Below are 26,535 nucleotides of genomic sequence, written 5' to 3'. Positions count from 1 at the left end.
AACTTATACCTCTAGCTTACAGGGCTGCAGATGATGGCAATAAAGTAGTTGACGAGAATAGTTCAGCTAGAGCGAGCGGCTTGATAAAAATGGAGCAGAAAATAACGGGGAAAGCTGAAAGTCATAAGAGCAAGGAAAGCCTGGTCGGGTACTCAAGAGGGGATACATAACGCTTTTCTTTGGTTCCCCTGCACTTACATATTTATATTGCCCTGGTAAGACAAAGTCCTGATGGTCGTCCGTTACCACCATAGTGTTAATAGCCAGAGTAAACGAACCTATCAATTACTGATAAGCTGAAGTTATAATTCCTTCTTATGTTGTCATTCGTCCCATAAGTACCTAGGTAGGTATCAAGGACAATAAATTGCTGGAGGCGGTTCTACTATAGGTTGCACGACTCCTATTTATAACCCCAAGGCAAATAGCTACATCCGTATCCACACGAAGACATCAAATTCCTGGCTTGGTCCCACTGAATCTGCAGCCACCCATACGAACTGGACTTGAGTTTCTCCGTGTCCCACGGGGGATAGGAGTAAGATTTGAAGATACTGTACAGTAAATGAGGTTTACCTATCAATGTGGCACGAATGGCGGATGTAACGATGCACCCTACACCAGCCCAAATGTCATCTTCCATAGCAGCACCCAGAAAAAAGTGTACGAAGTCGGAAGCCGACCCATGGGGTCGGTAATGTGTCGCGTTGAACTACACACTGCGTATTCAACACCGAATTGCCCTAAGATTTAAGTCCACCAGCGAGAAAGATAATACTCAGTGAAGATCACTAACTTGCCAGTTCAGTTTTTAAATAGGAGTAACATATATCCAAATTGATCGAACAACCCAGTCTTGATATGTTCTCCCCTAGATCTACAACACGGGATGCCTGGAACCCCAAAAGGAGATAATCTTCTGAGTAATCTTCTCACTGTTCGGATAAGGGAAGCCATGCCCCCCCGGCAGATACTCAACCTCCAGATGACTAGAAGGTAACAACTTGAGGATATCCTCAGTCGTTTCCGTTCCCACAACAACATCATCAGATTGGCCAAAGAAGACAAGCAGCCTAGACTTATGTAGAGCGCTATCTGGTCGTGTCCGACCGGCAATGATGTCGCAAGCCGTTCTCCACAAATCCTCTCTGTTCTGCAGCGGGCCGTACCGGACAGTGTCTTGGAACGAATGGATGTGACCTTGATGATAGTCAAATTGCCACTGGAGGACGCCTCCCATGTCGAAAGTCTTTTCTACGCGAGGCGGTCCCTTCTTAGCTGAGATCACGCTTTCCGGATTCAACCGGATATTCAAAGCCGTGTTAGAAGGGGATACACCAAGGATTTGCCGGACTTTCTCACGGAGGGCTTCTTGCGATAGGGCAAGTTCGGGCCGATGCATTAGCTGGTCTTCGTAGCCATCTGGCAATCTGCGGATGAGACCTGCTGGACCGAGGAAGACCAGCGACCTAATTGATTGGGGGAAAGCACCTACAAATGCCAGGGAGATAGGTGCACCTAAGGAAAATGAAATTATTGAGAAGTTGCCGCTTCCCGCCCAAGAGAGAGGCGACGACCCGAGGGCCAAAAGTATTTGGGATGCGAATAAACGAACATCATGCCTACAGCCGAGTGGCGTATCGCTATATCCCCGACCCCAGAGATCTGGTAACGGGTCCAATAGTCAGTTTAATGTAAACATGTTCATGGTTTCGGCCATGCTACCTACCAAAAAGCATTACTCGGTGTCCCGAATCCACTAGCCCTTGGGCAATCTTAGAAAACACGAGGCAAGGGGTGGCATCTCCATGAACGAACAAGACCTTTTCCCCATCAAGCGGTCCCCATTCATAGACTCGCATACTTCCATAGAAGGTTTCCACATCACGAGCACCAGGGAGGGCGCAGGTCGGATACGCCATCGTGGATGCATCTTCAGCCGAGATGAAGGGCACTAGTGTTGTTTGGGGGGACGGAATTCTATCAGGTGAAGCCATTGCGTGATGATATTCGTTTTAAAAAGTTAAATGTTGGGAGGTAGGCTGCGAGCGAAGGGAGGGCTTATCAACCCAAAAGCGAGCGGTGCCGATCGATAAATATACAAATAATCATATGACCAGGCCCCGCTAAACTGTGCCGTATTCTACCAGCAATTGCCTATCTGAAAGAGCTGTGCTAATTACAGAGTGTAAAAATAGCTTATTTGCAGAGTGATCGACAAGCTTGTTAGCAACCTAACTGTACAATATCATTGTATGTGGTTTTTTTTGTTTTTTTTTATAAAAAAAAAGAAAAAAACGAAAGAAGAAGAAGAAAAAGAAAGAAGTACTTCTATCATTAAGGGGTTTTATTTTTTCTCACAATCTGCGTTCAGTGCGACTCATTTGAAAATGCAATGCACTAAAAACATCGATCGTACATGATTGTCTATACTTTTCTGCTCCAGTGGTTAGGTTAACAATAAGTGCTCATGTGTTTCAATTGACCATGCGCGCTGCTCCCAAGGTCTGCACGCTCGTTTTTCAATTACGGTGGGCTGTGAAGCCTTTCACTTCATAGTCTACCAACGGGCCTCTGTATCCCACATTTCCCCCTAGAAAGTAACGGGCTACTGCAAAGATGATGACTGCACCTGTGATTAACACGCTGTAGTTCATGCTCTCAGCAGTTACAGATGTGCTAGACGGCCAAAAATCCCAGAAGAGTACCCATACACAGTAGAGGCAGGCAAAACCGTTGTTTAAGATACCGAGCACCCCGGGTATGCGCCAGGGGCCCCATTCCAGCTCCTGTTCTTCAAGTACCGTTTCGGAGTCGCTAGTATTCTGAAGAGTTGGCGAATGGACCCCGCTGGGGCCTCCTTCTTGCCCAATGTATATTTCCGTGCCACTGTACTCGTGAGACCTGTACGGCTTGATTTGCCCGGTTGTGCGACGCCAGAGGAGAAAGCTGCATGGGATGAGGTATGATGCATATAGCCCAGATACTGACATGGAGATAACATCATTATACGCAGTTGAAGATCCAATATAGATTAGATGCAGCAAGCAAGGAATAACATTCACCACAATGACAGCGACGACTGGAACTCGTGTACGTGTGTGGACCTATGATGTACCCATATTAGTTAAAATCATCTCTTAAGGCTAGTAGAATAACGAGCAAAAGTGGAGTTATTGAGACAGACCTTCCTGATAAACGCATGGAAAGGCAGGCCGTGGTCTCTTGCAAATGACCAAATCATTCTGCTTGCAGTGGCGGCGAAGCCGATAACAGCACACCAAATTATGAAGAGAATGACTATCGTCATAGCCGTAGCCCCGGCTCGGCCAGTCCCATTATAAAATATCTGGATGAATGGGAAGCCTGTGGGGGAATTCTGCATCGCTGATGAGAAAAGCGTCGGTAGGAAATAGGGGGTTGGGGTTCAATAAGGCGTACAATGACAGACTCGATATCACTGAGGCAGAACAGAACGGCGAGTACCATGGCCCATCCCATGCTGCCGTTTAGTATAACAGTGGTGAAGATGGCTCGAGGTACATTCAAAGCCGCATTTTCTATCTCTTCCGACATCTTACCAATGTTTAGATTAGCAATCCAAGTTACGTTGAGGTGAACACTTACATGGACAGCTGCATCGGCCCCTATCGTATAATAATGGTGATGAGTCGTTTACGAGGTTATTTTCTAAGAGGTGAGGGCACTTACCAACAAAGGTTGCTACATTGCCGATGAAACCGACGCAGTATGAAAGGCCTTGGGTTGGCCAGTTACCTTCATTCAAAGAGCGAAAGAAAACATCCTCCGCTGATGAATGAGGCGAAAGATACACCAGTGTAATGAGGATTGCAATGAATCCCAGCACATGTATCAAGAGGATAACTCCTTCTAGGACAGGCAAGAGCCCAGCAATTACAGTGTTGACGAAGATGGTCACGGCAATGACGGCCCAAGCAAGGAACGTCCCATGATAACTCTTGGCTTCATAGTCTGCGTAGTTCAAGATGATGAGCCCTTGTATAATTGTCCCCGTAAACATACTGCCCACGGCGAGCGTGGCGATCCACGCAAGTGAAGTTAACCATCCTATCAGCCATTAGACTCATCTCCGAGGGGAGTTCAGGAAGGGTAACCTGTCAAGTAGCCACAGAAGCGCTTGTATTTTCGAGGCGCTAGAATCGCAACCCAAAAGTATTGTCCTCCAGATATGGGTGCACTATAATTTGAAAATAAGTTCGTCGTGTAGGACTCCGACTTTCTCCAGATCTTACATGGACGCCATCTCTGACAAGCATAGATAAACGGATAACGAACACACCCAGGCAATAGGAAACCCCCATGCCAAAGCCGCTGGTCCACCACTATATTACAGCAGTCAGCTTTCAAAGATGATAGCTTGTTACTTTTCAATCCAACTTGTTAACTTACTTTTCAAATGCTTCTGTAAATAACCTGAAGAACCTAGTGTAAATATAGGGTATTTCGGGTATGCAAGGAACAGTTCATTAGTTACGTTACTGCTGACTCCCACGTAGCCAATATACAACAGCTGAATCCAAAAACAGAAAGGAATCCAAATCGACGCTATATATAGATCATTAGCAAGATTCAATAGAACGGTGCAGCATAACGAGCAATGATTGGTGTTTTTGAGATACCTTTAGTACCTGCGACCTTCCAAGTCGCGCGAGGCCGTGCGAATCCCTCTCCAAATACGTAGAACCATGGATCTCATCAAAGGTCGTCCCAAGCGCAGGTCCCGCGCGCTTGGATGCGTTCGAAGTGCCGTTCATTGTGCCGTTATGGAGGGTTTACTGTATAAATTTCGAGTCTACTCAAAAGAATGCTAGGACAATTGTGCTAGTATGGCACTTACAGACCAGAAGCGAAGATGATAAAAAGCGACAAGAAAGGGCAGCGTGAAGCATCCACGGGGCTCGGAGAAGTCATCCAATGAGTTTGATGCTGTGTAATATTGGGCATGCGAGGGCGAAGAGTTTCCATAGGCCTGAGTGATAAGTAATTAAAATTGCAGCAGTGTATGTGCACATCAAAAAAGCATTTGTGATAAAACCCTTTAATCCTTGTTCCCAACCGTTTGATGTTATGCTAAAAGATCCATGGATACCTCGGTGCGGCGTATGAAGCCCTGATACATGCGTACTAGGTACCTAGGTAGCTAATTTTATACCACTAAAATAGTTCTTTAACCTCATTTCGATATGTCCGACTAAGCCTTTGCAAGGCTCTCCACGACATTAATTGGTGGGGGGCAGCCTTGCTAACCACTGGCTTTAATCGTAATAGAATGACAAGTCGCCATTGAAGGTCGTCTATCCCTTTTTCTCCTTTTACTCCGCGCGATTATCCCTACTTTCAATGCTAGAGGATCCACCTAAGCGCGAAGAATAATGGATAAGCGTGAAGCTATCACAGCATCTAACCTCGGACCCGTAGTCAGTTTACTGACATGGATTATGGCAGCTTCGATTATCACCGCGGTCGGCATCAAGTTTACCTTATCGTCCCTCGTCCTTAAGAGACGCAACCGAGAAGATATCGCTCTGTTTCTCGCGATGGTAAGAACCAAACATCCTTGATAGAGTGGGAATCCTAATTTCAACCGATTCTAGGCTTTCAGTATTGGTTTCTCAATTGCAATGTCCTTTGCCGCGCAAAACGGGATCGGGAGACACGAGAATTCACTTTCGCCGCGACAGCTAGAGTCGTTGCAAAAAGCAGTCTATTCCGCTGATATCCTATTAATTTTAGTTTTGAGCTCTGTACAAGCATCAATTCTTGTGTTTCTCCACGATATAACACCAAATAGTCGCCACACCGTATCGATAAAGTACATGGCGGATTTCACTACACTCTTCTCCGTCTCCTCCTTCGTTGCCGTCTTCCAATGTAGTTCGCCTCGTGTGTGGAAAATGTTGGGCTCTCAATGCATCGACCGACTTTCTTTCTGGGAGGTATTCGTGGGTGTAAACCTAGTGGCTGAAACCATTCTAATTTCTTTTCCTATTATGATGCCTCGAAGTAAGAAGGTAACGGTCATCGGCGGCTTTGCCACTCGGCTCTTGTACGTATACCAAATATTTATCCCAGGATCTTCGAGACTCGTCCCGTAGCTAATGTAGAGAAGAGTTGTTGGAGCTTTCGCCGCACAATTCCACGAAGCACAAGAATTGAAGTCGCAGCTTTCGGATCGAACTTTTCATTCTTGGAAATTTCTTTTGACTATGGTGTTTGTGCAAGGGTTTAGCATCATCACAGTCTGCATTCCCTACATACGAAACATGCTTCTGAGCATGGAGTCGGGTATGATACAGACTGGTCATTTCAGATTACCGAGCAGGCGTGGCACTGAGACCGAGGTTGTCCTTCAGCCTATCACAGTCACTCATACGATTACTAAACGATTCGTAAATGAAGGCGCAAAACTACATCTTATTGCTTGAACGGAAGGAGTGTTACAAAGGAAAAAGCAAGTGTTACTCGGTATGCTGACGCACTTTGGGAATCTACTTTATTCCAACGGCTGGAATCCTCTACCCCCTCATTATTAATGATAGTTTCGGTAGGCAACATGAACGCTAGGGTTGGGTAAATAACTCACTCTTTTTGAGCAACGCTCAGCTCCGAAGGCATAAAATTTACACCTTTCAGATATCGGTGAAACAGTGGCGTACTAAGAAATGCGGTCTTTTTGAGCTCCATGTGTGATAACTACCTAGTATGTCAGCTGTTGATAAAATCCTGGCACGTACCTAGTATTTTCACCATTGATGTCACCGTGTATATGTATCTACCTTATACAGTATCTCAACACGGTGGACATTAAGCATACCCAAGAATACCTATGTGGTCGCACTACATCCTGCAAAGCAGGTTGCATTTGTAGCAGCGTGGATGATGGTTGGTTCGATTCGGCAGCCTACATACCTAAGGCTTTACCTATCATCCAGCAACTAATAGGGGGTAGGGGAGATGTTGCGTTCCGAAAGCTGCCTTGAAGAAAAAGAAAAATAGGATCGAGAAAGAAAAGCGAAGCGCGAGATCCCATCCTAGACCGTCTTATTAAAGAGGGGCTGTGGCGCGCAGCGCTACTTTCCGAGTGCATTTATGACGTTAGTTTCTTTCCTTCGAACTCACCAATTGTACATTATCCGGTGAGAAAACCACGGGGCAAACAACGCCGTACTTCCGACTTAACATGCATTTTCAAATGAGATAGAGCAGCCGCAATCCTTGGCTTGTAGGCATAATACTACTTGCATATTCTCGGAATAGTAAGGAACTGCAGAAGGCTTCATCCTTATCTCTTGCTCAAGTTGGCTGCCCATCTGCCCCATTAACCCCAAATCACGCTTCGGTCATCCCGAAAAGCAACCCATTTGGCTAGCCTCAAGTGTCTCGCTTTATTTTCGGGTCAAATTCTTTCCACTGCACTTCAGCTTCAAGTAGTATAATAGGTAAGAGGAGAGAGTGGAGTTCTCTATTATATTCTCGTGTAATGTTCTCATTCATCGTCTTGATGGGTCGCCGCCGTAGTAATGATGGAATAGATACCTAAGAAGTTTGTTGATATAGAAGCTTTCAGATATGAAAATGTTAAAATGTTCTGATCAAGAGGATATTTCAAGTTATTTAGGTGAAAGGTAGGAATGTAAGAGCCTACTTATCAGCAGCTGGCATGGCAGCTGGCGAGCTCCGCGATTAGGTAGATACCTGAGCCACCAACGTAATAATCTTACTGAACACCTCTCCATCGGAACTGAGCGATATCAGCATAATTCACTTAAGAATCAAGAGGGTAAACTTGTATCTCGTAATAGGCGACGCTCAAGTCATTGTAGGCGTTCTTTCGCGTATCGTACCCCTCAAAATGCCATATCACCTCTTCCACGGCATACTGATCCACTCCCGCGGCCCCTCCGAACTTGTGATCCTCGAGAGCGCCCTTATCGTCATCAATCCCGACGGCAAAATCACCAACCTCATAGAACACGCACCCTCAAATGATATACCTGACATAATCTCATCTCTAAACATTCCACTTTCGGCCCCCCGGATCGAGTACTATCTAACCCGCACTCAATTCCTCATCCCAGGCTTCATTGACACCCATAACCACGCACCACAATGGGCGCAGCGCGGATTAGGTCAAAGTTTACATATACTAGACTGGCTCGAGCGTGTCACATTCCCCAATGAAGCGCGGTTCGCTGATCCAGCGCACGCGCGGCGTGTATACAGCTCCTGTGTCGAGGGTTTCTTAAGACAAGGCGTCACCACAGCATCGTATTACGGATCTCTACACGCGGAGGCCACTAACATCCTCGCAGACATCTGTCTCGCCAAGGGTCAGCGTGCGCTCGTTGGTAAATGCAACATGAACCGGAACGCGCCGGACTACTACCGGGACTCGAGCGTTGAGGCATCTTTAAAAGAGGCCGAATCCTGCATCGCGCATGTGCGAAAGATTGATCCAGAGGGCAAATTACTGAAATACGTGATCACGCCGCGGTTCGCGATAAGTTGCGAACCGGCACTTTTAGAAGGTCTAGGTGCATTGGCGGCAGCAAATCCGGATTTGCCGATCCAGACGCATTTTAATGAAGCGGAGCAGGAAATGGTGTTTACGAAGGAGTTATTCCCGCAGTTTAAAGGGAGTGAGGCGGATTTGTATGAGCATTATGGATTGCTAAATGATCGCTCGATACTTGCGCATTGTTGCCATATGAGTGAATATGAGACGCAGCGTATTAAGGATCTAGAATGTGGTGTTGCGCATTGTCCAATTTCGAATATGACAGTGGGTGGGGGGTTCATGGCAGCACCGATACGTGAGTTCCTTCAACGTGGAGTGACGAAGATCGGGTTGGGGACTGATAGTGGTGGGGGCTTTTCGAGCAGTATTTTGGATGCGATGAGACAAGCATTGGTAGCGTCCAATGCAAAAGAGGTAATGAGCAAAGGTAAAGATAAGGGACTGGATATCCCGGAGTTATTCTACTTGGCTACACTAGGAGGCGCCCGAGTGTGCGGTCTCGATGATCGGATTGGGAATTTTGAGGTCGGTAAGGAGTTCGATGCTCTGATTATTGATGCGAGCGCACCGGGAGGTATCATGACTGTGTTGCAAGACGATGACTCCACGAGGACGATGTTCGATAAATTCATCATGACTGGTGATGACCGCAACATTAAGGAAGTGTACGTGCGGGGGCAGTCTGTCAAGGTCCAGTGAGTTTCACAAGTTTCGTGGCGTCGGGACATAAATGTGCAGTTTCACTGTTTTTATTATCATTACGGGTGATGGACATATCGACTCATTGTATGGAAATCTATCCGATTTCCTATCGTAATTTATCGGGCTCTATCCTAGGAGCCCAACAATCCCTCACGTCTGTGCTAGGTATGTACATGAAAGTTGTTACCGTCGAGTGGGTGGAGAAGGGAAGTTGAAGTTTATCTGTTTAGACTCGACGGGACTTCCGGTATTACTAGTCCTCCTATTTTTATTAGCCACCCCTGCAGCGACTCTCTCCCAAGCCCCGACACCTGTCGATCGACTAGAGCCGCGTGGTGGGAGGTCCCAAGTCGGAGTCCTTTGTTCCCAAGCACGACTCAATAGAGGACTCGAAGTAGAGCCCGAGACAGGACTAGTAAATGTGCCATCGGGGCTACTACCTATCTGCGGCGAAGTGTATCCGTACTCGGCAGGATTATATTGTCTCAGCGGTAAGAGCTGCGACGTGCTCTTGGTGCTGGTAGTGCTAATCGGCTCTTCAACAGGAGAAAAGACTGCAGCTTTAGGTGAAGTGGAATAATGTACATTGTCCGGTATTGTGGGAATGGCAGTAGCGATGTTATGCAGAGGTACCGGCTTATTACTTAGTCGGGAAGGATTGAATCCTTTATTGCTGCTCTGTGACGCCCATGTAGGTTGTCTTGGTGATTTTGGAGATATGGGATGTGAACCCAGAGCAGAGAATGGACCTACTTGGTAGGGCTTCTCTTCTTCAATTGTAGTATCCGACGGGTTCGGGAAGAATGCCGGAGACCTTGGCGTTAAATGTGTTTGACAGCGGAATGATAGTGATGATGCCGGACGATGGCGGCTTTTCTTCTGCCCTCCCGTAGAGATCCTAGCGTTTCCAAGCAAAAGACGACGGTTATGCCGCTTACGAAAGTGTACGAATAAGAACCCCGTTATGGCTAGGATGGCGACGGCCGCTCCGGCAGCGATCCCCGCTATTTGAGTTATGGATAGAGCAGGTCGTGTATTGTCTGTGTCTTTTCCAGTGGTTGGATCAACCGAACTGATCATACCTTTGGAAAATACGGTATCATTTAACCCGATCACCATCCCAGTGGCCGGTTTTTGCTTGCACCCTGCGTCGAGAGCAATGAGGACTGCGAACATTAGAATAGTGATACTTCGTTATGAAGGGGGATAGTTTACAATTTGCCAGATAATCCTGCCCGTCGGAAGCGGCTACACATAACCTGCACTCGGAGACTACGCCATCGGCCATAGCTGAGTTATCCGCAGTGCAATACGAGTAACCATTCTTCTTCGGGTCCAGTTTGTCGTCTGTGAAAGCTGCTTCCAATCCACCACATGCAGTAGAGGTAGAACAAGGAGTTGACGCAACGCCAGTGGCATTGGGAAATCCAAAAATGCAATAATCAAATGCATATCTTAAGTTATCTGCCTATGTGTCAAAGGCGGCCTCTTTCAGATACATATGAATGTACTTACATAAAAACCAAAGCTGGTCGCTCTCACTACCCTGGGCGAAAGTACTATCCTGAAGACAAGTCATACATTTCTGAAATTTCTGCCCCGCGGGTGAGCTAGAGTATTCGGAGTCATAGCATGTGATATCGGCATTCCCGGTCGTTGATGAGTTTGGATCAGAAAAGTCAAGGGTAGTAGAGTCTACACATGACGAAGCGCAAGGGGAATTTGGTGTGGCCTGTAAACTAGTGGTGCATCGTGCGAGCAGCGTAAGAATTAAAATAGCCCGTAGAAAAGTCATCTCGCCAGGAGACATATTGAGGAATTGTGGCGTCTAGGAAGCGATAGTAAAGAACGTATATAATATTAATGACAAAAGTATTACAACAATGATATCATAAAATTTATGACCAGCCAGCTGGATAGAATTCCGAATACGCTCGTAGGAGAGCTTATGATGTCCGAAGACTTTGAAAAAGAGTGTATGGATGTAGTATAGAAATATGGGCTTGGGTCCGGAACAGACCGAGTAATATATTAATCATATCCCATTTGATCGAGCAGTCTAGGAATAACTCGCGATACATTTAGCACTATTGATTTCGCGCTATTGGAAAGCAGATGGTGGTAATGGGCGCCTATGTAGAAGCGGGACATCGATGGCTCACACTGACAGGTAGTATTGCAGCAATACCCATATTCAGCCCCTGTCACTAACGAGAAAACTTCCCGACGCAGTGCATATCTTCAGGTAGGGGAACAATCTCATGTTGCTAAACAGGAGATCACATTGAACAGTGAGAGATGAATATCCCAGAAGGGTTACCCCAGAACAAGCTGAACCAATGAGATAGATACAGAATCTTGTTCCTGACCCTAAGCGCTGGTGATTTGTTCGGTAATCTCACGTCTAGTGGGTCAGTAGTGAGGTCGTTGGCGGTAAAAACCACGGTTGTTGTTCCTGAAAACCACCATTCAGGACTCAACAATACAATCCTTACTTGGCATAATTCTTCTTCGGGAAGAAACGACTTTCGTTAGTTCCTGAATAGGATGGGTGGTTCATGAGCCATGTGGGAAGGCCAATGAATAGGCCATCCGCTATATTGGACGGTAAGGCGCGCACGGACCTCTTGGTAACAAGAATTCGAGTTGAACATGGCTTCATGCTCTATTTTATAGCAACGTTTGAGAAATTCACACGACGTAGTCTTCTAATTGTGTGGACGTAAATCATCTGTCTAAAACATGAGTGTGTCGCCAAGGGGGACTCGACGTTGCGAAAGCGGTTTGAGAGGCATGCTAAGAAGCATTGGAAAATTAATAAGACAATACTCGAGGCATAAGGAGTATTGCTAATGAACATCATATAGCTTTTACTTAGGGATGTAGAAAATGTGACTGTGATGGGATGCTTGCAGCTTGCAGGCAGTGACGATAACTTGGAGCAGGATGTAAAAGAGATTGAGAAATGGGATGGGCGCTTATTTGAGGGGCAGAGGGGATAGACCTAATTATGTCAGCAATGTGCTTAGTCAGTCGACTGCGTTGGCAGGTTAGCTGACAACCCAAGACAGACTCGATTGTAACATCATTCCGATTCGACAGCTCCTCGCTACCTAGGTACATATCTCACCCCTCTTCCATTCCACGCGGATTGGGAATAATGTACTTTTATAATAAAATCATATAGCTAAGTACGGTCGAACTATTAGAACTCGGGCCATGTTTACATTCACTATGCCTGGCCGCGGGCATTGGGCTACATGTTTATACGTGGAAACAAACCCCATTCACGCACAAACTCATCCGCCAACCTAGGTAGGTACTCGGTACATCTCTCCTGCAACTTGCTATTTAAATGAATTTTATCCTGGAGAATATTTCAAGATGCGCCTTGTCTGCGTGAATGATTCTGGGGAGGTGGAAGAGATTACCGACGCTATCGCGACACAGCCTTCTCAGACTCAATCTTTGGTGTTAGACTCTGTGTTCTCATTCATCCAGCTTCGTCCAGACACCTACGACCTTGTTATTGCAGAACATAATATCCGTAAGGCACTACTCGAATTTCAAGGTCACCAGGAACGATACGTGAGAACCTATATTCTTACACGGTCTCTCGATACCCGCGTGGAGAAAACACCGAGGGGGAACCTGATCCACACTTCGTTTAAACATGGCGGCCCCATAGCGCTTCTTGCTATCTTTTACGCTACTTTTGACGCGCACCGTAACCTTTGCAACCGCGAGACCCTCGATTACTTCCTAAATAAGGCCTCTGAGGAAGACAAGCTCGCGTTGATTCATAGAACCAACACATTTCCCTGTAGCCCTTCCGCAATCGACTGGCTCGAACGCATCTTCAACAAATTTGACTCAGACGCTCAGACGCTTGCATGCATTCTGCAATGGTTAGGTACATCTAACATACCAGCAGACGTTTTTCGCCGAGCTAGAACGCCTTCCTTACACTGGGAGCGAGATGGCGAGGCAACTGGTGCTTCCACTCGCATCGTCTCTCTAGTCATAGACGAGGAAAAGTTGGTTACAGCCAGTCAGAACCTAGAATACCCTGGGTTCGTTAAATTGAAGCCTTCCGTAATAGATATGAACAAGCGTGTAGCTGAGCTTCTCAAGCATCGTTTACAAACTACCACTTGGCTCCCAAAGGTGGCTAAAATTGTCTTCCACTCAATACCTAAATACGTACCAGCAGGGCCCGAGTATGTACTAGAGCCTATTTCATAGACCTACAAAGCTTTAGAGTACTAATATCAAATAGGGAGAATTGTGTCTCGAAATGTGAGGCTCTATTACCCCACGTCGCACTCATTCTTGGCCACCTAGACGATACGCAGCTTGAAGTCCTCCTAAACCAGATGGAACTTAGCGAAGTAGTCGAGGCGTGTTTGTCTATATCTTATTTTCGCGATAAAAACTGGAAAATGCAAGCCGTATCGATTGCCACACGTGCTATAAAGGCCTCGCCAGAAGACGCTGCCATCAAAACATTACTCCAGTCTAGGGTGGATGGAAGGAGGTGTTTTCTATCCATCTTATTTCCGGACAGCAATATCAACGAAAACTTAGACCAAATCAACATTCCTGTAGTTGACCGACGCACCAAAGCCTTTGCGGCAGAACTAGCAATAGTCAAGGCCCGAAACTGTGTACGCCTGAATCAGTTGCCATCTGCCCTCAACCACCTTGAGAACCATGTTGGCCCGACTGATACCCCCTCTTCGACTCAAGAAACCACATGGAAGCATCGCACAAATCTCATGCGTGCCAGAATACTGCGCTTTAAAGGACATTTTCAACAGGCTTACGATATCCTAGTGACTTTACCACAATCTATGAGTTCAATATGGATGTTGCTTAGCATCGTGCTTTGCGAGCTTGGTAGATATGATGAAGCGATAGAGACGCTTCAAAGACGCATTGAAGCTTCCGGGAAAACCAGACTACGAGCTTGGCTCGGGCTGGCCCATGCATATTTCTTAAAATGCGTTCATGCATTACTGAAAGAGCAAGCCGTTGATCAAGTTTCATTACAAACGTCGGGCAACATCTATGAGGATCTTAGTCGTGACTACACACAGAGTAATTATTTCGAGAAGATGGACTATCTCTCAATTCTAATGGGACTTGCGGCGATCAAGCATATGAGCGGCCAGGTCAGCGCTGCTATTACTGCGTGGACGAAAGCACTCTCCACCTCGACGAGATGGCTCTCGTCTGGTTATACGGATATGATAATTTCGTATTCTCTATGCGAACTTGAATCACGGGAAGGATGGAATGCTTGGGCGGAAGCTCACAGGGGGCAAGCGAGTGTGTCATTCTCAATGACGGGGCGCCATCATCATTTTCCCGGTCTGGGATCCTTGTGGCCTGATATCATTGGGAAATGGCTTTCTTCCCGGGGGCAAGATCCGGTTGTCCCTTTCTCAACCGACTACCTGAACGAACAGCCCAGCATTATTGCACCTGTCAACCGTCCGGTATCGTGTATGTCAGCTGAAGAAATAGCTTTGAAGGCCCTGAGGGTGCAAATGGATTGATCGTTGGCCACGGCGTTTCATTCGTATCCGCCCTAAAACCATGCTGGCCAAAATCACTTCTGGCTCATTACTTGAAGGGTCCATTTTTACAGGGCGTGGGGCACCCAGTGATGGGGGGGGTGTAAATTGTAATGAACCAGCCGGGATTTGATCATCTATTCGTCGTCATATTCGTAACTAGTGAAAATATTTTCATTGCCATCGTACATTAGATGTCAATACGCTAATAAATAATTACCGAGTCGAAGTTTTGTATGTTGAAAGGGAAAAGGATCGTTAAAGCCAGGGGTTGGTTGTCTTACCACCAAGCCAGCGTGGGGGTCATGTCCTATGACATCATTCACAGCGCTCGCCTAGAATCAGCTGCTCCCAAACACAGAAAGATGCCCAAAGATGTCTTCAACGAATATATTCCAAAGAGAAATCATAATATTATGAATACTATACTTCTATAAGTCTACACACGGGTATCGTTTTCTACCATTCCCGATTTCCGGAGACACCGAAATGAAAATGTGTTAAAAATCTATATCCCAAATGTGTCAATGAGCGTCAAGTGAGCCGTCCCCCAACCTCTCCAAGCCCTTAGCTTTTCTATACGGAGGCTCCCCTCTATCTTCTCTAGGTAGAGCCTATACCGAAATGCGACGAACAAACCATGTACAGCTCGTCTCTTTTCCACGTCGTCTCTCATGATGAATTAGGTAGGTAATGATCGTCGATGGTCGCCTTCGCCTCGCCCTTTAAATCACAACATCCACATCCCGGCCGTCGATATCGGTCGGCGACGTATGCATACATCGTCCTTCTTGGCAGTTCGCATGGTATACGACACCGATCTTATCCCTAACATGTACGGCGGTGGCGCCACCAGGTGCTTGCAATCCATATTCCCCTGTTCTAAGCAATGGCTGTTTCGCGCGCGTATACGGACCTGACACGCTCATCGAGGTTGCATAATTGACATTATAGCTCGGTTCGAGGTAGCAACCGCTGCTGAAGAACAATATATACATTCCCTTTTCTGTCCGTATCAGACTTGGAGCTTCTACGTACGGGCCATCATCTTCGGTGCGATCGAGGATTTGAACAGCATCGCCGACTTTCGTTACTCCATCTGATTCGACCTCTTGGAGCATAATCGGTGTAGGAACGATTGGCTGAACAGTATTACCGCAGCTACCACCATGTCCGATGCTATTTCCGTCGACTTTATATACAACATATCGCGTGCCATCGTCATCCTCGAATCCGGAGGCGTCGATAGCACCACCGACAGTGAGGTTGCAGGCAAAGGGTTCCTCTTCGGGTATATACGGGCCGGTGATCGTATCCGATGTCGCTGTGCCGATGCAATGGTGTGATGGATTGTCGGCCACCTCGCCGCTGTAGTACATTACGAATGACCCATCCGATAATTGGTGTACATCAGGAGCCCAAGTGTTGCTCCCAGTAGACCAGGAAGCATATTGGGGAAGGGCGTCGACGTCATCTAGGAGGCTCCAGTTTCCGTAGATACAGTCTGCTTTGGCGACTTGAATGTGCTTGCCATTTCCAGTCGTCCCAAAAGCGTACCAATTACCCTCATCATCTTCGAGTATCGACGGGTCGGCGAAATCTATGTTCATAACAGGAGCATCGTCTTCTGCTCTTCGTGAAGGAGGGACTGGTATCACCGACGCGGATACAATAAGGAATGACAGCGCGGTGGCTGCAAGTATACTAGAGAAATACATCCCCAACAACTTGCATGTCGAGCAAGCTAGTCAGGACAGGGCGAGGGCAAAGGCCTTAACCTTAAAGCAAAAGCAAGACAGTATGAGAAGACAGGGTAGGCCCGAAACTCGCAAGCCGATCTATGGGACCAAATAAACTGGACCGATGTTTGATTCCGTCGATCCGGAAAACCTGAGCCGGCATTCATACATATTATATAACAAAAACGACGATAGGTCATGGGATACAGGGTCGAATATTTCTGCCTATCGTATTCTGCGTATCGTCCTTGCCGGTTTTCCTAATATCCTAGAGCCTAACACATGCGTACAACGTATTACGGTAGGGTATATTTCCTCAATACCGCGGCTGACACATTTGTCTCAGTGGTGTGGTCGAATTGTAAAGCAGTTACATCTGCCAACGTCACATAGTAAGGAACATATAAGATAAGAAAGACAAAATCACAAATCTATCCAATAGCAGGCCAAAGTGGTCGACCAAGCCATGTTAGATATGCAACTATTCATGTCGTGGAGCTCATATCTGCCACTCGAGTTACAACAGATTTGAAAATGCAGGAAGAACTAGAAAAGTGGGATTTATGCATTGTCACATAGCGAAAGTTAAGTAGGAAAGTACATGTATGTCTCTTGGCTTAACTTGAGACGAAAATAGGGGCGTCATTGGGTTCGAGAACGTCCATAAGTGAAAGTCTGAACATTTAGTCAACATAATAGGCGAAATTTTGCCCATCCCCTGAGTTGGCACGAGACAGCGGCCCCTTGTAAATTGATGCAGAACGTAGGGCTTCACTAAGACAGTACCACGATATGGCTCGTGCAATACCAGATCGACCAATCATATTTATTGAATTTTTTTGATGTTGGACTGCTAATCCAAACTATTGGGGGCCATCGATACATATGCCGGTAGATACGGCATTAGAGGGGAAGGTTACTAGGGGCTAAATTAAGTGTTTCTAGGCTACCTAGGTATACTACAATAGCACCGAAGATAGTGAAGTATATAGAGCACAGGCATATCGACCCTACCGTCGTTTATGTTAGCTACATATGTAGATAGACGAACGAAAAGTGCCAAATGCTGCAGCAAAGTTACCCACGGCGATGGTAAACTATTTTAGAGAGTTTGCCCCTAAGAAGAGACCATTAAACGTTAGTGACGTTAGCAAAGTCAATGGTTGTTGATCATTACAAAACTTTGTTTCGATCTTCCAGCAACCAATGTCAGGGAATTCTGGATCAAAATGCCAATGCGGACCCATGCGGCCTTTGCGGCTGATCTCCCACCCCTTGTCCTAACTACCGTTGTACCTGGCAGCATTTGTGGGAATTGAATCTGGGTATACCTTGTTTGACGTGTTATTCCGTGCCTTGAAAATAGCCAGACAGCGAAGCTCAACAGGTGATCTTTTAATCATATTCGAACGACCTTTCGATTTGGGAAAATTCCAATTTAGCTATGATTTTCTTGTCATACATACGATATATTTATTGGTTATCTATTCTGAATCGAAGACTTGCATAAATCAATTTCCATCCATCGCAGTTAGTTCCGGTTGCCCGGCTTTTGACTGATATTTCGTGTTCGGGAAGGCAGGCGGTGCAAATACCAAAGTCCCGTATGACTGCGATGCTCGTACTATGCGCACTCGCATCCCTTATTCCGCCCCAGATATCTCTCCTAGGCATACGGCACGGGGCACCCACTTAAAGCAGGTCAACCGAAGATCAGAGGCGGTAGGTTAAATAATGAACCCTCCGACGTAGGATCAACGTTTATTAACTCATAGCCTCATCTCAACGATTTTATATCACTTACTAATATTCATCCACCTTACGCGTCGGTACCATGATAGTCGGGTTTATGCTATGCTATGCCATGCAAAGCCCCTCGAATAAAGAACCACAAATAATCTACTTAAGTACCTTCTGCGGTCTTCTCCGAGATTAATTCGCACCTCCTGAGATTCGAGACAGCGTCGGGTCGCAGACCGCAACGTGCGCTATTAGTATCACGGTATAACAGACCATATATGAAGAGGGAATAAAGCGAAGTTCGCTGCGCGATTAAGTGCTTATGGTATACGAATACTATATCTGGTGCTACCTTCGCGGAAAATTGGCCCGGGCCTTAAGCAGTCTTAATAATTTTGTACGCTCGGAGAAAGACGGTATAATATCTAAAACATTACACGGAAATGTTTACTCTTGAGCTACCTACCTCCACAGGAAGGTGGATTCTTGTCCGCTTGAAGTGTAACGATACTAGAATGGTTAGTTTACCGATTCTGAAGACTGCGAGACTTTTGGGAATCGGGGGCTTGCAGGATCGCTGGAAAGCAACCCGACAAATGGTTAGAATAGTACATACCTGCCTTCAAGCCACTATAATCTCACCATTCAACTAGTTGTCAGAGATAGCTATCATGTACCTCAGACATACATATAAGGTGCCTCAAGTACCTCCCGGGGGTCAACAATACGATGTGCCTGAGGGGATTTGTACCTTAAGTATCATAACTTTTTTTTTCTCATTCAAAAACCCTTTTCAACTTATTGCTTTATTTTCATTCCTAGTCGAGTTAGATTTCTATGCAGCTCGACCCGTGCGGAAGATACATGCACATATAGCACCGTGTTAATGCAACGGCGTGATGACGAATCGCTTTTATCCCGAGCGGCAATGTTCTATGAAACATGCAGCGTTTAGGGGAATTTCGTCAAAACCAACAATCAAATAAGAAATACGAGTCTCAATCAACAACCACAACGTCTGATCACAGATTGAGCCAACAAGTATTGGATGAACAATCCATTTGTTCAATTAGCGTTATATCTTGCTATTTACCATGCTATAGATTCCGCAGTTCATCCTCTCGACGTCGAAATATCGTAATGAAAGAGCAAAGGTCCTGAACGCCAATTTTTCCAGATCCTCAGAAACTGTATGGTACAGCAGAAAACGCCGTAAGACAAGGCATGTACATGCAGAGAGCCCAGCGACCGACCGAATGGTATCAACCAAATGCTACGCGGGAGAAATCCAACCCAGGACTAGAGGTATGTTCGTTTACTCCGAGTCGGAATCGGCCTTCTTTCCTAGCGAGGCACGCTTGGCCTCCTTAGCTGCCTTTTTCTCGGCCTTCCTCTTCTTGCGTTCTGCTTTCTCTTCTGCTGTCTCGCCATCGTGCTTCTTGCGCTTCTTACCATCATCACCTACTGGTGTGGATGCAGTCGCAACTTCTTGGGTCTTAACTGGGGTAGGAGCTTCCGTCATAGAAACGTCGGCGGCAGGTGCAGGTGCTGAACCTTCGGCCGGAGCACTGTAGTCCTTGTACTCCGATGTCCACTTCGCAGGAGTAGCCTCGTTCGCTCTTCCATATTTATCTAACTTTCCAGATGCCTTAAGTTTCTTCTTCTCGGTAGCTGTAGGACCCAAGCCCCATCTACGAGGGTATAGATCTCGCTCCATAATACATCGCTTAACCTTCGCTACTACACCGTGGTCGCAAGATGACATTTCGACGGTCGACATCATAGCAATTCCGAGGGCAATAGCTTCACCCTTCGTAGTCATGAGGACAACTTCCTCGTGTACCTCAATTCCATCCTCTGCAAAGAAGGTTAATTTCACCAATCAAGAGCACAACGGAAAATTCGGGACGTACCATATCGTAATAACCCAGGAATCATGAGTTTTGCACCATAGCAGATAGCATTAACAGTGCTGTCTTTAACGACGATTCTCTTGTACGACGTAAGAAGAGTCTCCAGGGGAGCGATAACCTTGCGCAGATAAGATTCGTCTCGGGTGTTGTCCATCATCCATTGCGCGTCAAGGACATCGTGAAGTGTCACAAGGTCCTTCGTCTCGTCCATAGCACCACTTCGCACTCGTCTCAGCTCCTGCATGTGGGCACCAACACCGAGCAGGAGACCCATGTGCACACAAAGTGTTCGGATGTAAGTTCCCGCCTCACAACTGACCCAGAAAATACCGAGATGACGATCATTGTCGAACTCGATGACTCGACTCTCGTGGATGGTTCGGATACGAAGCTGTCGCTTGACGGCAGAGATTAGAGGAGGTCGTTGGAAGAGAGCACCGGTGAGTGTCTCAAGAGCTCGGGAGAATTGAGCCTCGCCACCAGGAAGCTTGTCGTGTAATCGGATAACAGCAACATATTCTTTTCCGGCACCTTGTTGAGACTTGACGAGACGAGTCGCGCGGTCAATGCAAACAATCAAGCAACCTGTGACCTTGGGATCGAGGGTTCCGCTGTGACCGGTTTTCTCGACACTACAATTGCGAAATTAGTTTCAAAATTTTTCTCGACTTTTCAGGCTTTGGATTCGTACCGTAATATTCTCTTCACCCATGCGACGACTTCGTGACTGGAAGGGTTTGAAGGCTTGTCGAGATTGATCACACCAGAGCTAATGTACGACTTGAGATCTCGGGTTAACGGTGAGCTACCATTAGGGATGGGAGTGAAATGTCCAGTTCGGACGAGAACTTTCCAGATATATCAGCATAATCATTCATTTGGAGTATTGAGTTCATTCGCACATACGTCTGTCATAGTTCTTTAGCAACAACGGCCATGTACTCGTGTCAACAGATGGAGTGACCGTAGTTGGCTTAATTGAGAACTCGTCCTCCTTGGGCTTAATGTCCTCCTTGGTCGCCATTTTGAGCCGTCTTAGTATTTATCTATTATAGATGATTAAATACCTTGGCGACGGTGTGGGCGAAGGAAAAAAAAGAGGATTTCCAATGGCGACGAGCAAATGGAAATTTATTTTTATTTTAGTCGTGAACTTTTTTAGATGTTCGACTTTTTCTTTGCGAATTGGAAAAAAAAAAGAAAGCTCCAAAATTTTTCTAGCTTTGGCCGTGTGGGGAAAATGTCACGGCTGATTGAACCAATCCGACAGCTCCAGCCACGACTAACCTCAAAATGGATTATCGATAATGTGCCAAGATATCACAGTGCCATCATCCGAGCTCCAGCCACTTTTATATCGCCCGTTTTCTTCTCCGACTCCGAAGCTAAAGTACCTAGGTATTTAACAATTCTCACCATTATCGGTCCTCTGTGTTGAAATGGAGCAACTCTAGTCACGAGCTTCAAACCCATAAAAAATGAATAAGATTATCTTCCCGTCTAAGAGGACAGAATTGGAATTACGGAGTAATCCCATGAGTATCTAGCCATTTCAGTATTTTTGCCTCCGTCTCTTGTCTCTTCTTCAGCTTCACGTCATCTGAAAAACGCTTCAGCATGGCTTCATTAGACAATTCAAATGGACACAACAAATCCTCCAGATCTATTAACATTTGTATTCCGTCCACACCCGTGACGTCACTCGGTCGTATGGCACCCGCTTGAGTGATGGCTGCATCCCAAGCTTTAGCCACCTCCCATTTTCTAACCTCTTCATCCGATAAGCCCTCGGGTCGCGCACTGAAGTCCCCGGATAGAAGCATTGGCTGGAATATTTCATTCCTCTCGTGGATCCCGCCTCCTATATCCCAAAGACCTGTCAGGAATTCATCACAGGGATGAGTGACAGCTGACCAGTCGAAATCGAGAACTGATGTGATGCGCTTCGTCGCTTTGTCATATAACACGTTGTTCAGAGCTTCCTATCAATCAGTTTCAGTGTCTCGGGACAAGGTAAGAAAGACAACGTACTCAGATCTCCATGTACCAGTACTCTTCGGTTATCCACAGCCTGCAGCGCCTTTTCAACGCCACCCGCTGCAATATACTTATCAATGCGCCCCCGTGCCCCTCCTTCCTCCCATCCTTTAAGCAGCGAGCTGTTTTCAGCGTCGGCTAGCTGCGTCTGCAGCTTAGCAACCCATAATTCCGCGTAAGTACCAAACGGGCCACCCTTCAATAACGGTGGCTGCCCGCCTATTATGACGCCATTTTCATCTAGAGTCAACGCACCGTATCTGGTGACTGTCTCGGGGATTTTGGCTTTCTGTATGGCAGTAAAGATCTTAGCTAGTTGATGAACGGCGTCTATTGCATCGGACAACTCCAACAAGGCGAATTCGGCATCCAAGTCTGATCCCGGTTTGAACTCGCTTATCGTCCACCCGAACCCAGCCTCGCCTGGTACTTCCGGGTACCTACACGGCGCCCAAGCATAGACAGCAGGCACCACAAGAGGCAACCCCGCGGATTCAATGGATTGCCGTGCAAGATATTGAGACGCCACATCATTCTCCACACGGTTGGCGTTATTAAGACCTTCGGCGAGAGGGTTGCTCATCCTCAATACTATTGTTGAGACGCCATTCTCGGGAGGAGACGTTGTGCATGATTGATTCTTCGGGAATGTTGCCGGAACCGCCGGAGATTCGAGATCTATCTTGTATATGTAGTTATTGAAATAGAAAGGGCAATGTTCGACATAGGCAATCGGTGTAACTTTCGTTGACTAGAAGCGTGAGACTTTGCGTAGCATACTTGGTTGTTAGGTAACAACTGCAACTTACCTTTAAGTTATACTGTTTTAGGGTTTTCTGTATAACATCTAGGCGACGGCCGAATCCCTCTTGATTGATATTCATCTTTCGAAAATAGTCTTTCGGCCGTGCATTGGGATAAAATCGGTATTTCAGCAAACTTGGTAGCTGGTAAGGAGCCAAGGTGGTCCACCACGATTTATAGATTCATAGAACAATCCACCCCAGGCACCTATTCTATTCTCATGCATACCTAGTTAGGTGCCCAATGTAGTAAGGATCATTCTAATTTGTATGTGTTGTCCTTTTGTTGCGCGCCCCAGGCAGCCAACGATCAGAATTGTACTTGAAGACTAGAGCAAGGTCTTTTGCTCGTCCATATAACTATTCGAAGAATAAAGTGAAGATCATAAAACCCTTGTGGAAACTCGTATGGATGAGTCAGCTCGCGAATGTCTAAACCGCGAGAATGCTTAGAAACATGCGCAAACGAGGGGGTTATAAAGACCGTCGGTCTGTGAGTGGCTACCTAGGTATAGAATGGGGGCAAGGAAGCATTCCGATTTGACCCCGGCTTTCAGTTAGAAGCAGGCTGCCTACCCCCGTATACCTACCTAGGTATCTACCCAGGTAGGTAACCACTAGGAATGGCGTGATGCATATCACTCCTCCAAAGGAAAAACAATTATCAATTGGAAACATTGAATGCGGCGTATTTCAAGATATCCAAGGAAATTTTGCTAGAAAACGGGGGATCGCGGCTCCAAGGCGGATCCAAGGGATTCCGTAAGTCACAACCCCGCGTAAGTGGTATCTCCATTAACACACACCCGCGCAACACAAGCGCCGCCAAACCAACAAATCAAGCATAAACAACACCTTAACGCCATGCTAAAAATACATTTAAGCCAGCCAAATATTTCATAAAATCAAAAGCGTAACTCATAGAGCACTCCCGGGCATGCCGTAGTCGTCCTCATGTGGAGGTCTTGGCTGCGGCGCCACACCGTGTCGCCCGTATCCCGGATGGCCCAGCATAGGAGCCTGAGCAACTGGTGGTGGGGGATAATGTATGGGATGTCCATGACCACCAGCACTATTCGCACCCTCCTGTAACTCAAACCCGTCAGGCCCCGGTTGCCCCCTAGGTATCTTGTCCTTGCCCTTCTTATCATCCCAAGGCGAGTACTGAGCATCGTGATCGGGGCTGATGGCGACGCCGATATTTTGAACCTTATCCGCTGGCCAGGCCATGTGTCCATGCCCTTCAACGGCGCTCACAGGGCTGTTGTACTGTGAGGAGTAAGGGGAGAAATATGGAGGGAACGTGGACTGCGTGGCAGCGCTGACGGGCGAGTCCTCCCAATTACGGAATGGTTTTTGGCTGATGGGCGTCTCGAACATGTCGCTGGCGGGGGCTCCTTGCGGTGGGGCCCAATTCTTGGTAGTCTGCTCTCGGCGACGGAGATACGCCTTTCTGCGACGCTTACCGTTGAGAACTATGCAGCATCCAACAATAGCCAGAACAATAACTAATCCGCCAATGACGATGCCCGCGATGGCTCCCGAGTCTAGAGGGCCGGTGAGTCCAGGCGGAGAGAACGTTGCCGTGGGCGTGGGATCCGTAACATTTACGGTATCGGAGGAAAATATGTTTCCTTGTATGGGTAGGGTGGCTGGCTGATCTAGTTTTAATCTACATGCACCATCTAAAATGGATATATCTGCGATGCGCGTTAATAATTAGCTCACGACATAAATAAGGATTCTTGGTGAGATTTACAGTTGCTGAGATAATCTCCATTAGGCTCGGCAGTCAGGCAGGCGTGGCATTTATCGAGGTTATAGTCGGTCCATAGATCACAGTAACCATATATCGAGCTACTGGAGGAGAGATTCTGATATTGAATCGCTGGTCCTATATTCTTGCATGCGAACCTGCATAAATTAGTTAGAGGCCATGTTGGGAGACCATTGATACATACGAAGTGATACATGGGTTTGTGTTGGCTTCGAATAAGCATACGTTGGTAGCATATCGCATATTATCTGCGCCGCACATTAGTAAACTCAATACATACTTAGGTACGCGTATGTGAAAGGAAAGAGTACTTACACAGCATATATTCCAAATCAGATGTGTTCTGTTTCCCTTGCCCTTGAGAATGTCCATATGAACTCGTGGCCTCGCAACCGACACAGGCCTCGTAGACCTGACCCTCCGACGTTGTACTGTATGCTGACTCGTCGCAGACTATCATGTCGTTTGTCGTTGATGAGAGAACATTACCGCATTTCGTCGCGCATGGTGAGCCATCCGCCACGAGCAGGGCAGTTGAGACACCCCAAAAGGTGGCGAATGTTAGAGCGATAGACATCTTCACCACTATACCCAGAATCCCTAGCTCTTATGTGATTCTATCTGCCTGCGAAGACGTGCTGGATAGTAAGATGCCTTTAGATATAGCAAATATGGTTTCTGAGATAAACACTGTTCGGTCTGTAGTCGTACAATATTCGAGGCTGTGGTGGTATTCTGCGACCAAGCAAGATGAAATATCTATTTAAAAACTCAACACAACACAACAAGGAACTGCTGAGCCGCAAGTAGATATGTTTATAAAATTCTCAGATGGAGGGATGAGCCTTCGCTTAGCCACGAAGTAAGGGAGCAATGGGAGCGCTTCGATGATACGGTATCATCTCTTCCCAATTGAAGTCCTCTCTAGAGAGAGACGACTATAAGCGCGGAAGTCGAGGTGATGATTGTTTGGCACTCGACCGCCTTGTGAAATCGATGAAATCCACGCACATCACGTTACAAGACAACGAAAACACTAGTCGGTAGATAGGTACAGTTTTGAGCTATGCACAACACAAAAAAACATGGGGGAGACAAGTGGTGAGGGGATAGAGCGGAGCCGTAATCGTGATTCGATGGAGTCGGACAATCGGGACTTTGTCAGGGATGTGCCTTACGAAAGGTTGGGGGCAATATGCAGGTGAAAGGCGAACAGCCAATGGGAACTCAGAGCACGTGTATTGGCCTTCGGTTCCGGCTGCAAGGTTCCCTGCTAGTGTCACCTTCCTAAGTGGAGATAATACCCTTGTAGCTTCGGCTGAGGCCGTTCATTGGAGATGCTTAAAGTGACCCACTAAGACTTTCAACCAATCGCAAATCAAAGATGGCTTGCACAAAATATCCCCCAACCAAGTCCGTGTATTATTGATCCATTTATCGTCTCAATTAGGAGAACTATCGACTTGTTCTCTTGTTACATAACTAATTTTCGTCACACACGGCACACACTTTCATGCTTTCATGTGCCTTTTTTCTGCGAACTGGCCCCGGAAACTTACTATGCAGATGTCAGCTTAAGGGGCCAATTTAGGAGGTCATTTCGGGGGCCGCCCCCCATGTGCATTCGATGCGAGATCATCAGCCGAATGAGCACTAATCTTCTTAACTCCCTAATCCATAAGGAG

The 26,535-nt window shown here is 46.6% G+C and overlaps 10 protein-coding genes across 10 annotated transcripts; 3 read left to right on the top strand and 7 right to left on the bottom strand.

Annotated features, from left to right (window-relative positions):
• Positions 1–300: 300 nt before the first annotated feature.
• F4822DRAFT_394595 (Alpha/Beta hydrolase protein) lies at positions 301–2,158 on the bottom strand. Its single transcript, XM_051457368.1, has 2 exons — positions 1,730–2,158; positions 301–1,665 (listed from the first exon to the last, which is right to left on the bottom strand). The coding sequence occupies exons 1-2, from the start codon at positions 1,995–1,997 to the stop codon at positions 878–880; spliced, it is 1,056 nt and encodes a 351-aa protein (XP_051316609.1). The 5' UTR covers positions 1,998–2,158; the 3' UTR covers positions 301–877.
• A 314-nt stretch (positions 2,159–2,472) lies between these two features.
• On the bottom strand, positions 2,473–5,105 carry F4822DRAFT_164331 (amino acid transporter). The gene is made up of 10 exons (XM_051453192.1): positions 4,662–5,105; positions 4,517–4,587; positions 4,432–4,455; positions 4,275–4,364; positions 4,137–4,219; positions 3,712–4,089; positions 3,628–3,647; positions 3,442–3,576; positions 3,188–3,379; positions 2,473–3,107 (listed from the first exon to the last, which is right to left on the bottom strand). The coding sequence occupies exons 1-10, from the start codon at positions 4,794–4,796 to the stop codon at positions 2,523–2,525; spliced, it is 1,713 nt and encodes a 570-aa protein (XP_051316608.1). The 5' UTR covers positions 4,797–5,105; the 3' UTR covers positions 2,473–2,522.
• Positions 5,106–5,317: 212 nt separating this feature from the next.
• On the top strand, positions 5,318–6,631 carry F4822DRAFT_164400 (uncharacterized protein). The gene is made up of 3 exons (XM_051453193.1): positions 5,318–5,582; positions 5,637–6,088; positions 6,152–6,631. The coding sequence occupies exons 1-3, from the start codon at positions 5,415–5,417 to the stop codon at positions 6,465–6,467; spliced, it is 936 nt and encodes a 311-aa protein (XP_051316607.1). The 5' UTR covers positions 5,318–5,414; the 3' UTR covers positions 6,468–6,631.
• An 827-nt stretch (positions 6,632–7,458) lies between these two features.
• On the top strand, positions 7,459–9,352 carry F4822DRAFT_164307 (guanine deaminase). The gene has a single exon (XM_051453191.1). It carries the CDS (start codon positions 7,895–7,897, stop codon positions 9,257–9,259), a length of 1,365 nt encoding a protein of 454 aa, XP_051316606.1. The 5' UTR covers positions 7,459–7,894; the 3' UTR covers positions 9,260–9,352.
• On the bottom strand, positions 9,353–11,499 carry F4822DRAFT_164640 (uncharacterized protein). Its single transcript, XM_051453194.1, has 3 exons — positions 10,778–11,499; positions 10,478–10,726; positions 9,353–10,428 (listed from the first exon to the last, which is right to left on the bottom strand). The coding sequence occupies exons 1-3, from the start codon at positions 11,070–11,072 to the stop codon at positions 9,446–9,448; spliced, it is 1,527 nt and encodes a 508-aa protein (XP_051316605.1). The 5' UTR covers positions 11,073–11,499; the 3' UTR covers positions 9,353–9,445.
• A 1,017-nt stretch (positions 11,500–12,516) lies between these two features.
• On the top strand, positions 12,517–14,950 carry F4822DRAFT_164276 (uncharacterized protein). The gene is made up of 2 exons (XM_051453189.1): positions 12,517–13,482; positions 13,542–14,950. The coding sequence occupies exons 1-2, from the start codon at positions 12,647–12,649 to the stop codon at positions 14,821–14,823; spliced, it is 2,118 nt and encodes a 705-aa protein (XP_051316604.1). The 5' UTR covers positions 12,517–12,646; the 3' UTR covers positions 14,824–14,950.
• A 472-nt stretch (positions 14,951–15,422) lies between these two features.
• F4822DRAFT_164278 (glycoside hydrolase family 43 protein) lies at positions 15,423–16,911 on the bottom strand. Its single transcript, XM_051453190.1, has one exon. The coding sequence runs from the start codon at positions 16,557–16,559 to the stop codon at positions 15,567–15,569; it is 993 nt and encodes a 330-aa protein (XP_051316603.1). The 5' UTR covers positions 16,560–16,911; the 3' UTR covers positions 15,423–15,566.
• A 2,403-nt stretch (positions 16,912–19,314) lies between these two features.
• F4822DRAFT_394543 (putative rRNA pseudouridine synthase) lies at positions 19,315–21,420 on the bottom strand. The gene is made up of 4 exons (XM_051457367.1): positions 21,140–21,420; positions 20,925–21,081; positions 20,234–20,865; positions 19,315–20,177 (listed from the first exon to the last, which is right to left on the bottom strand). The coding sequence occupies exons 1-4, from the start codon at positions 21,255–21,257 to the stop codon at positions 19,636–19,638; spliced, it is 1,449 nt and encodes a 482-aa protein (XP_051316602.1). The 5' UTR covers positions 21,258–21,420; the 3' UTR covers positions 19,315–19,635.
• An 11-nt stretch (positions 21,421–21,431) lies between these two features.
• Positions 21,432–23,305, bottom strand: F4822DRAFT_164205 (uncharacterized protein). Its single transcript, XM_051453188.1, has 3 exons — positions 23,080–23,305; positions 22,265–23,021; positions 21,432–22,211 (listed from the first exon to the last, which is right to left on the bottom strand). The coding sequence occupies exons 1-3, from the start codon at positions 23,152–23,154 to the stop codon at positions 21,754–21,756; spliced, it is 1,290 nt and encodes a 429-aa protein (XP_051316601.1). The 5' UTR covers positions 23,155–23,305; the 3' UTR covers positions 21,432–21,753.
• Positions 23,306–23,871: 566 nt separating this feature from the next.
• On the bottom strand, positions 23,872–25,647 carry F4822DRAFT_164203 (uncharacterized protein). The gene is made up of 4 exons (XM_051453187.1): positions 25,166–25,647; positions 25,035–25,098; positions 24,833–24,987; positions 23,872–24,773 (listed from the first exon to the last, which is right to left on the bottom strand). The coding sequence occupies exons 1-4, from the start codon at positions 25,425–25,427 to the stop codon at positions 23,992–23,994; spliced, it is 1,263 nt and encodes a 420-aa protein (XP_051316600.1). The 5' UTR covers positions 25,428–25,647; the 3' UTR covers positions 23,872–23,991.
• Between the last annotated feature and the right edge of the window lie 888 nt (positions 25,648–26,535).

This window comes from Hypoxylon trugodes (assembly GCF_022578975.1).
Source record: "Hypoxylon trugodes strain CBS 135444 unplaced genomic scaffold F4822scaffold_3, whole genome shotgun sequence".
NCBI classification, from domain to species: Eukaryota; Fungi; Ascomycota; class Sordariomycetes; order Xylariales; family Hypoxylaceae; genus Hypoxylon; species Hypoxylon trugodes.
Note: the sequence above shows the minus strand (reverse complement) of the source record. Positions and strands in the feature narration are given on the sequence as shown.